Here is a 10,528-nt window from a genome sequence, read left to right as displayed (position 1 = left end):
GCGGGGGGGTGGGGAGGGGGTTGGGGTGAGTTTGAGTTACTGCCTTTTAGGTTTTAATTTACTGTAGTCTTTTAATTCTCTTTTTTAAAGAGAATTTTTATTTTGGAATAATTTTGGAATAATTATAGATTTACAGAAAGTTGCAAAGATATTACAGCAAGTTTCTCTCTATCCTTTGTCATCAGTAGTATAATGTCACCCCCCGCACACACACACACAGGATGTCCATTTCCTGGTCCTGGGACCTGGGACGTGTCACTTCACGGGGCAGAGGGGACTTTGCAGGTGGAATTAAGGCCCCTGGGATGGGGAGGTCCCTGGATTCCCCGGGGGGCGCCAGCATCGTCACAGGGTCCTTATAAGAGGGAGGCGGGAGGGTCAGAGGCAGAGAGAGACGGGAGATGCTGCACTGCTGGCTGTGAGGATGCAGGAGGGGCTGCGAGCCAGGGATGTGGCACCTCTAGAAGCTGGAAAAGGCGGAACCCATGCTGTCCTGGAGCCTCTGGAAGGACCTGCCCTGCCCACGCCTGGATTTTAGGACTTCTGACCTCCAGAATGTGAGGTGATAAATGTATGTTTTCTTAAGCCACCAAGTTTGTGTTAATTTGTTACAACAGCCATGGGAAACGACTATTTGTCACATCTAAGGAATTCACGTTGTATATTATGATTACTAATTGATAATATTAGTAATTACCATCACTAGTGACCAAACTCCAAACGTTATTTGGATTCCACGAGTTGCTGTTTTTTTTCTTTTTTCCCCAACTAATTTCCTTTTTCTGCTCCAGGATCTCATCCAGGAGCCCACATGACATTGAGCTGTTTCTCTCATAATTGGTCAAAAGACCCAAGCAGATGAAATACAGATTATTCCTGTGGAAATCTGGCTGGTTCTAATGGCACCCAGTACTTTGCATGCAGTGGAGTCAATCAATGTCCCCCAACAGAGGTTGAGAAGGCATCCAGCTGTGGACACTGGGGGAAGAGTGTCCACCCGGAGGGGCAGCACCCACTCAGGACCCTGAGGATGCCCACCCAGCAGGCAGGGTCTGAGGCAGCTGGGGGAGGGTTTGGACTTTCCCAAAGCCCCCCAGCGATTGGGTCAGCAGCTACACGGGACATAGTATGGAAATGCACAACCTGTCTCTGCCATGGAGCCCCCAGTCCTGTAGGAGAGAAGTCAGCGAACTAGCAAGGAAATGGCTTGATTGCAGGTTGTGAGGGTACCGCAGAGGGATGCATAGGGTGTGGGGAGTCCTTTGGGCAGCGAGAATGGCATGTGCAAAGGCCCTGAGGTTGGGATGAGCTTGGTATGGGATCTCAGACCAACAGAGAGGCCAGGGCGGCTGGGCCAGGGTGAGCGAGTGGGTGTGTGGGAAGGCCATGGGGGCCCACTATCAGGCTTTGGATGTGATCTGATTTGGTTCTGGAAGGCTTCTTGCTGTCAGGAAGAGGCTGGACTGTCCCTGAGCCCCACAGCACCCCCTGAGTCCAGCTCTCAGGCAGCCCCTGGTTCTGTGAGCCTCTGAGGGCCCAAATACATCGTGGCCCCCAAACTGGTCATAGCTGTCCTTAAAGCTCCTGACCCAGGGCCTTGGCCGGTCCTGAGCATTGTGCCAGGGAGGCCCCACGTGGTGTCTTCAGTCCCATCTCCTTGGGCTCCCCTGCCAGGCATCTTGAAGGCAATGTCCCCAAAACTGCACTCTGGACCTCCCCTCCCTGACCCTGTCTGCCGCCCCACACCCCGGCTGTGGACATGTGTCCTAGTGTCACGGGCCAAAGGGGAGAAGTTGGAGTGGTTGAGCCCAGGCTCTGCTCCACTCTGGAGGGGCATCAAGCCCCTCAGAGCTCCCCACCCACATACCTTCCTGTCCCACATTTCACTCCATCGCCCTCCGAGCTGCAGTTGGACCATGTATGGGAGCCCTTCCAAGCTGGGTGTACAAGACAATTAATGTCCAAGGTGGAGGCCCCGGCCAACGGGGGGCGGATGCCAGGGGTCCATGCGCCCCTCGTCCTCCCCGGCCCCCCAGTCCTGCTCTTCAGATCAACTCACGGCACTAAAGCCTTGCTTCAGGGTCTGCTTTTGGCAAAGGCCGGACTAAGACAGGGGAGGAGAGACAAGCCCGCTGCGTCAGTCTCCTGCTGGCCTGGACCACATCAGCGAGAGGGAGTGGACAAAGGGGTTGTGGGGGGCTCTGAACTGAGTCCTGGGCACCGGGAGGAGGAGCCTCAAAGGAGAACCGAAAAGATGTAACAAGAAAGGTGGGAGGGGCTTCCCTGGTGGCGCAGTGGTTGAGAGTCCGCCTGCCGATGCAGGGGACACGGGTTCGTGCCCCGGTCCGGGAAGGTCCCACGTGCTGCAGAGTGGCTGGGCCCGTGAGCCATGGCCGCTGAGCCTGCACGTCAGGAGCCTGTGCTCCGCAACGGGAGGGGCCCCAACAGTGAGAGGCCCGCGTACCACACACAAAAAAAAAAAGGTGGGAGAATAGCCTACAAAGAGGTGTCCCAGAGGACACGAGGGGACAGAGCTTCTAGAAGGAGCCAGTGACAGTGGGTGCTGAGAGGCAGGAGAGGCAAGGGCAAGGTTTGTTCCCGGAGGATGGAAGCTCAGGGAATGTGGCACCCAGGTCCCCACAGCCCCAGCTGGGCCAGTCTTGAGGCAGTGGACACTGCAGTCATGAGGTGGCCTCCTGCCCGCTCTGCTCACGGGGCCCGTCCCTGGCGACCTGAGAGGTCTGGCCGAGGGCTCCCGAGTACAGACAGGCAGCAGGGAGTCCACTGAGTTTCAAAGTCCAGGAGGCAGGAGGCAAGAGAGGGACCCAGGAGCCGGGCTGAGTCACGCCTGCCTGCCTGCTCCCTCCCCAGTTCTGGAAGGAGGGGGCTGCACCACCGTGGACCCCGCACCCAGCCCACCCGCCAGCCTCCTGAGGGAGGCCTCCCAGGGTCCCGCCTGGGCGCTGTCTCAGCAGCCACCCCCTCCACCTGCGGCAGGTATTTTGAGCGAGGCTCCCAAGCACTTCTCCTGGGAAATCTGCTGAGTCTGGGGAGTTATCTCAGGTCAGGGAAAGAACAGACTGGAGACAAATCAAGCCTCTGGCCTGGGGCACGGGGGCTCAGGGGACTGCGCGGCCAGGCTGGGGCTCCAGCCCACGACCACCCCGGCCTCCTGAGCCCTGGGCGGGGGTCGGCAGGGAGGGTCAGGCAGCCCCACTGAGTTCCCCCCTCAATGCCCGCCCCTTTGCAAAACTGCGATCCTGTGCTTGCTACACACACTAGGCTTCAGTTTGCTATCTGTAAAATGGGGGTATTAGCTCCCTAGGCCTGTGGTTTTTAGGGGGGTGGGGAAGCTAAAACGGTTTTCACTTTCTGATTGTGGCAAAATATACAATCACACAAAATTCACCATCTTCACCATTTTTAAGTGCACGGCTCGGTGGCATTAAGCACATTCACATTGTTGTGCAACCATCCGCACGATCATCTCCAGAACTTTCTCATCTTCCCAAACTGAAACTCTGTCCCCATGAAACACTGACTCCCCACCCCTCCCCCAGCCCCTGGCCCCCACCATCTACTTCCTGTCTCTCTGGATGTCACTCCTCTAGGACCTTCTGTGAGTGGAATGACACACAGTGTGTCCTTCTGTGTCTGGCTTATTTCACTGGGCATGATGTCCTCAAGGTCCATCCACATTGTATCAAGTGTCAGAACCTCCTTCCTTTTTAAGGCTGAATAATATTCCACTGTATGGGTGGAGCACGTTTTGTTTCTCCCTCATCAGTCGATGGACACCCGGACTGTTTCCACCTTTTGGCTGTTGTGAATAAAGCTGCTATGAACATCTAAGGTTTTCCTTTTATTATAAAGTTTTCCATTCTAGAGTGCTGGGGGAGGGCATCCCTGCTCGAGGGGGCGCAGGCTGGCAATGGGATGGCTCCCCAGCCCCGTGGAGGAGGTTCAGCCAGGAAAACAGCGGGCTGCCGGGAGATGGGGGCAGAGCTGGTGTCTGCAGAGGGTGTCAGCTGACAGCCCTGCTGTGAGGCACTGGGCCAGGAGCTTTGGATTTCTTTCCCCCAGGAGGCTTCTGGGGGTCCAGTGGGCTCAGCTGCCTACTGCAGCGTGAGGGCTCTTCCTATGCTCCCGTAGCCCCCCGAAGAGAGGCCTGGGGGGCAGTATTGGGGGGGCAGGGGCTCCAGACGCACCAACCTGCACTGCAGGCCAGATTCGGCCACAGTCTGGTGACTCTGGCTTGCATGTCCCTTCCTGAGCCTCAGTTTCCTCACCTATAACATGGGGCTAAGAAGAGCACCGACCTCTGGGATAAGCCACTTCCTGGAAGGGGTCTGGCTTTCTGACGTTGGCCTCCAGAACCCGCCCAGACCCCCGGCTTTGGTTAATTCTGGGTGATCTCCTCTTCACCGTTTCCTGAGGGCCGGGTGGGTCTGTCTTGGACACAAGTGCTGAACAATTACCTGAATTAGCAGGCAGCAGAGGCGTGCCACTGAGAGGACCTGGATTCCTGCCTGCCAATGTGCATTCCAGGGCGACAATGATGTGACAGCTCAGACCCCCGGGCCCCCCCCAGCTGCCTTCCTTCTGTCACACCGCACCTGGTTCTCATTAGCAGAGGACTCGGGCTCCCCCGGCCGCAGCCAGCTGGCCCCCTGCACTGGCCTGGAATCCTTGGCCCTGGAGCTGAGGCCGGCCCCCCGCAAAGGTACCAGAGGATGGCTCCATCCAATGCACTGGGGCCCCCACAGAGTCCCCCATGCCCTGGGTGCCCCCATTTGACATGCCAGGCAGACATGTGACAATGCAGAAGGTGTTTCCTATCCCTGGTGGCTTGGCTGGGCCGAACTCCGAAATCTGGTCTCTGGAAAATTCCGAGGCCTGCTAACCCCTCCCCATTCACTGTGTTATGTAACTTTTGGGGATTAATACCGAGGCATCCAGAGGCAGCTGCCTGGATTCACGTCCAGCACTGTCCCTTCCTGGCTGGGTAAGTGACTTAACCTCCCTGGGCCTCAGTGTGTTCATCTGTAAAATGGGGACAAGGCCAGTTCCTGGATCTCAGAATCGGTGAAAGGGTGACTTGAGACAATACAAGGAAAGAGCTGGGAACTGAGTCTGGGGAACAGCTCAGAGATGCTCCCATGGTTCCCGGGGGGCCCAAGGCTGCCCATTTGTTCTCTATCCCCCTGCCTCCCTTTGGCTGCCCAAGCCAGGAGTCACAACCCCCAGTGTCTGTCCATCAGTACCCAAATCCTGCTCCTTCTCTCCACCGAATGTCCATCATATACGCCAGCCTCCCAACCCCAGCAGTGCCCCTCTGGGCTTCACGCCCCTCCCCACCTCCCTGAATCCTGCTGTGGCTCCCTAGTGCCAAGATAATCAAGCCTCGTCATGTGGGGCCCGGGGAGGCTGCCAGGAGGACCCACAGTCACACGTATTCAGGACGACTAGACTCAGACCTCAAGCGCAGTCTGGGGAGAGCCCTGCCAAGCCCTCCCTCCCACCCACCCTTCCCCTCGAAGCCTCGAGAGAATGAGACAATCCCTCTGACCTCAGTCTCCTGCTCAGAGAAATGGGCGTGTTGACAGTTCACAGCTTGGCGGGAGGCGCAGGACTGGAGGAGCAAGCGAGCTGAGCGCGCGCGGGACTGGCGCTGGGCTGGCGTGCAGGGTGCCAGCGCCGCTCTGGTCCCTGGAACTCCCGCCAGCCCCGCGTCCCCGCACGCCCAAGCGCCCCCACGCGCCCGCCCCCTCCCGCGCTGGCCGCCCCGAGCGTCTGGACTCCACCCCTCCCCCCTCGGCCAATAAGACGCGTCCAGGCAGCGCGCGGCCCCCAGAGCATCGCCGCGCGCGGTGGTCCCGGCCGAGGCTGCGCCAGTGCGCCCGCCCCGCCAGGCTCCCGGGAGGGATGGAGCCCGAGCCGCGGCGGCGGCGGCGGCGGCGGCGGCGCAGTTGCCGCCCGCTGGTCTCCGTCTTCCTGCGCGACCCGAGCTCGGGGCGCGTGTACAGGCGCGGGAAGCTGATCGGCAAGGTGGGCACCCCGGCACCCCCAGTCCGCTGACGAGGGGGCCGGGCCGGGCAGGGGTTCCGGCGGGGCGGGGCGCGTTTGCGCGATCGCGACCGCAAACGAGCCAGCGTGCGCCCCGGCTTTTGTCTCTGCGTGTGTCGCGTGTCAACGCGAGTTTGGGGCTGGCGTGGGTGGACGCCCGGGTCTGCGATATACCCGCTGTTCTGCGTGCATCGTGTGGCGGGAACCGGCGTTGGGCACGTTGTGCTGTGTTGTGGGTTGTGTGTCTAGGGTGTGGGTGTGCGCCCAAGTGTTCTGAGACTTGGAGCCTTGGTGCGGACCCAGACTCTGTTGTGTTGTCCCTGTGCGTATGTGTCTGAACGTGTCATAGGTCTCTGCATTCTGTGTTCGGGCGTTGTACCGTGTGTCCGGGGACTGTATTAGGGTCCGTGGGCTCTATATATCCAGGTGTGGATGTGTCTGTGTGTCTGAGTGTATGTGTCCCTGTGCCTTCGTGTACTTCTGTGTGTTGTGTTGCCTTGGGTATCCAGGTATGAGGATGTGAGCTATGCATCCATGCGTCTCAGGGGTGTGTGTGTGTGTGCGTGTCTGTGTGTGAAGAGGCCTGGCCATCTGTCCCCACACCTGTGTGCCCTGAGCTCGTGAATCGCCTGCCCCGCAGGGCGCCTTCAGCCACTGCTACAAGCTGACCGACATGTCCACCAGCTCCGTGTTTGCACTCAAAGTGGTGCCTCATGGTGGTGGCGGGGCTGGACGGCTGTGCCCCGGCGACAAGGTACGCTCTGTGCATCAGTGCCCAGGGGCCCTGTGACCAAATCGGGTCCGCAGAGACATCCCTGCCCTGGGGGTGGTGAGCATGCCCGTGGAGGCATGGGTACCTCGGGTGCACCTGCCGGGTGTGTACACGTGGGACCCCGCCTGCAGGTGGAGCGCGAGATCGCCCTGCACAGCCGCCTGCGACATCGCAACATCGTGGCCTTCCACGGACACTTTGCTGACCGTGACCACGTGTACATGGTGTTGGAATACTGCAGCCGCCAGGTGCCCAGGGGGTGGGGCCTAGAGGGAGCCATGCCCCCCCCCAGTCCACTGTGCTCATCTGTGGCCCCCCCATGTCTGTCTCTCCTTACCTGTTTCTACCTGTGACCACACTAGGCTCACCTGTGCTCACCCTTAATGCTCTTGCACCCACCTGCCCACCCAGAGGCTCTCTTGACTCACCTCGGCACACCTATGCCTACCTGTGCCCCTCCTGCACTCAGCCAGGCCCACCTGCCCACACCTGGTCTCACCTGGGCAAGTCCTGCCCCCCTTCCCCAGGCCTGAGGCCCTTGGGGCCACTCACATGGTGCAGCCCAGAGCCCAGATGTCCGACAGGCAGGAGTGCCTGTTCCTGAACCCACTTTGACCTATGAAGTTGCACCTTCGTAGACCCCTTGAACTGCCTGAGCCCACTTAAATACACCTGAGCTCTCCTTTGCCCAGAAGGTACCCACCTTGGTTTGTCTCTTGCCGAAAAGCTCACTGTGGCCCCCTCGGCCCATCTGAACTCCTATGTTCCTCCTGGGGCTCAGAGCTCACCTCTGCCTGTCCCACAATCAGCCACATCCACCTGAGCCCAGCTGAATTTACCTTTGCCTTCTTGGGTCCCTGGAACTCACTGTGCCGCCTAACCTGAGCTCACCTGTGTCTCCTCGGCGCCGGTGCTGCACCTGCCGGTCCCCTGCAGTCACTGGCCCACGTGCTGGAGGCGCGGCAGACGCTCACAGAGCCTGAGGTGCGTTACTACCTGCGGGGCCTGGTCAGCGGCCTGCGCTACCTGCACCAGAGGCGCATCGTCCACCGGGACCTGAAGCTCAGTGAGGGCGCGGAAGGGGCCTCGGGGGCGGGGGCGGGGCGGGGGCGGGGCGAGGGCGGGGATTCCACCCTCACGCCATGCTCCTCCCCCTCCCATCCCCTCCGCCCCCGCCCCGGCAGGTAACTTCTTCCTGAACAAGAACATGGAAGTAAAGATCGGGGACCTGGGGCTGGCCACCAGGGTGGGCCCAGGAGGCCGCTGCCACAGGTGACCGGGAGGCTCTGAGCGGGCTCTCCGCGTGGGTGAGGGTGGGCCGGCTCCGGCCCCAGCCTTCCTGAGCCCCCGTTATGCCCCCCAGAGTGCTCTGTGGGACCCCAAACTTCCTGGCCCCGGAGGTCGTGTCCAGAAACGGGCACTCCTGCCAGTCGGACATCTGGGCTCTGGGCTGCGTCATGTGAGTGGCCCCAGAAGCCCTGGGCCTGGGGAAGGGGGGCAGGGCTGCCCAGCTGGGGCCAGGTGTGGGCAGGTGGGAGTGGGCACCGGCAGGTAAGGACAGGTGTAGGCATGTACAGGGGAGGTTGAGTGGGGGCACAGGCAGGTATGAGCAAACACAGCACCAGTGTGTGTAGCTGGGGGGGGCAGGTGGGAGCACACACCTGCCACCATCTGAGCGTGCAGGTATGAATAGGGCATATGGCGGGATGATAGTTTTGAGTGTGCACAGAGGTGTGGACAGGTGTGTGCAGGTGGCAGATACACAGGCAGATGAGGGCATATGTACAGGTATGAGGTATGAGCATGCATAAACTAAACCTGGAAAGGTATATGCAGGTGTGTCCAGGTATAACCCAGGAGCAGGCAGGTGTACAGACAGATGCTGGTGTCTCCTGAGCAGACAGGAATGGCCAGGTGGGAGCAGATGTAGGGCAGCTATGAGAAAGTGGATGTGACGTGGGTACGGAGTCAAGAAGTGTGGGAAGGTGTGGCCAGGTGTGCACAGGTAGGTGTGAGGCAACCCTGGATGCCCAGGAGAGATGCAAGCAGGCACCCAGGTTCCTGCCCCCGACCCGGCCCAGGTACATGGTGCTGACTGGCGCCCCTCCCTTCGTGGCGGCACCCTTGTCGGAGATGTACCAGAACATCCGAGACGGCTGCTACCCCGAGCCTGCACATCTCTCCCCCAATGCACGCCGCCTCATCGCCCGCCTGCTGGCACCCAACCCGGCCGAGCGGCCCAGCCTGGACCACCTGCTGCAGGATGACTTTTTCACGCAGGTGTGGGGTGTCAGCGGGTCGGGGCTGCCCTTCTCTGGGGCGTCTCAGCAGACCCAGGTGTGGGTCAGGACCCCCAGCTAGCCCAGGTACTCAGGAGTGGTGTGCTAATGCCCAGCTCTCCACTCTGAAGGGCTTCACCCCGGACCGGCTGCCGCCCCACTCCTGCCACAGCCTGCCCGTCTTCTCCATCCCCCAGCCTCTCGGCAGGCTCTTCCGGAAGGTGGGCCGGCTGCTGCTGCCCCTGTGCCAGAGGCCTTGTGAGTACCGCCCCGCCCCCTCACCTGCTCCTACCTGCGCCCCGCATCTCACACACCTGTCCTCTTCCCTACCTGCTCTGAAATGTCACCGCCATGGCAGAGGCGGATGTCGGTGGCAGAGGTCCCGCCCTGCATGGGGTCAGGCTCTGCCCCCCACTCCAATCCTCGTGCCTCCTGCAGGCCCCTTCACTCCTAAGGAGGCTTCAGGTCCAGGAGAAGACGGCCCTGACCCTGACTCCATGGAGTGCGGTAGTGAGGTGAGGGCGTGGGGAGGGGGTCATGGTGGGGAATGTGGAGGGCATCTTCACAGGGAGGGTGGGCAGAGGGAGAAGCCAGGGGGTCTTCAAGGGGGGAGGCCAGAGCCCCCAACCCCTGCTGCTCCCTCCCCAGGCCTCCCTGTCAGAGGGAGGGGCTCCGTGCCCCGAGCGCCCTGTCCACCTGCTCAGCCAGGGGACCCTCGGGAGTGACCTGGCAGGTGAGCAGACTCTCCATCGTAGGTGGGAGCTGTGGGCAGGAGTGAGGGTCGAGAAGTAGGGGGCAAAGAGCCTGCCTTGCCAGGACCACGTCCCCTCTCCCGGCCTCAATTTTCCCACCTGTAAAATGACAATGATGTCTGGAATCCTTCTGGGGTGAAAATAGGACTTTCCCGGATGTGGGAGTTTGGGGCGGGGCTGGTTGGAGGGGCCCTGGCCTGTCTGTCCCCCACAGAGATCTGTCTCCCCAGGGCCCCAGGGGAGCCCGAGGCAGGAGGTAGAGGCAGCCATCAGGAGCCTGCAGCTTTGCCTGGACTCTGGCGCCCCAGGTAGGAGCAGCACAGATAGCTGGCGACTGTATTACAGAGTTCCAGCTTCTCCTGTGGCCCAGCTTCCTGGGCCACTGGAGTTTCCCAGGGTTTCCATTATTGCCCTTTTTCTCTTCTGCAATCCAATCTAGGATCCCACATGGCCTTGAGCAATTTTTATTTTTTAATACAAAAAATGTTTAATGAAATAAAGCAAAGCCCTACGGTATTTTGGACCTTACAAGTATTTCAGATTTACTCATTTCCAGAGGCAGCTGTGATCCCAGGGTCCCCCAGTCCTCCCCCCTCAAGGCAAGAGTTGGTTGTTTTTTTTTTTTTTTTTGCCCGAGGTGAGCGCTTTGCGCCCCCACA

General features: G+C 60.2%; 1 protein-coding gene across 1 annotated transcript in view; it reads left to right on the top strand.

Annotated features, from left to right (window-relative positions):
- The window catches only part of PLK5 (polo like kinase 5 (inactive)), a 15,563-nt gene that overhangs the window by 2,452 nt on the left and 2,583 nt on the right, over positions 1-10,528 (top strand). Inside the window, exons 3-15 of the mRNA XM_007460438.1 lie at positions 2,872-2,997; positions 4,592-4,723; positions 5,726-6,048; positions 6,707-6,820; positions 6,970-7,086; positions 7,775-7,904; positions 8,023-8,110; positions 8,202-8,297; positions 8,920-9,118; positions 9,249-9,375; positions 9,556-9,632; positions 9,781-9,850; positions 10,100-10,177. Coding sequence (XP_007460500.1) covers positions 2,872-2,997; positions 4,592-4,723; positions 5,726-6,048; positions 6,707-6,820; positions 6,970-7,086; positions 7,775-7,904; positions 8,023-8,110; positions 8,202-8,297; positions 8,920-9,118; positions 9,249-9,375; positions 9,556-9,632; positions 9,781-9,850; positions 10,100-10,177 — 1,677 coding nt within the window. The remainder of the gene's footprint in view (positions 1-2,871; positions 2,998-4,591; positions 4,724-5,725; positions 6,049-6,706; positions 6,821-6,969; positions 7,087-7,774; positions 7,905-8,022; positions 8,111-8,201; positions 8,298-8,919; positions 9,119-9,248; positions 9,376-9,555; positions 9,633-9,780; positions 9,851-10,099; positions 10,178-10,528) is intronic.

The sequence above is a fragment of the Lipotes vexillifer genome, unplaced genomic scaffold (genome assembly GCF_000442215.2).
Source record: "Lipotes vexillifer unplaced genomic scaffold, Lipotes_vexillifer_v1.1 scaffold225, whole genome shotgun sequence".
Taxonomy (NCBI): domain Eukaryota; kingdom Metazoa; phylum Chordata; class Mammalia; order Artiodactyla; family Lipotidae; genus Lipotes; species Lipotes vexillifer.
The sequence above is the reverse complement of the archived record's forward strand: the minus strand, read 5'-3'. Positions and strand labels throughout refer to the sequence as shown.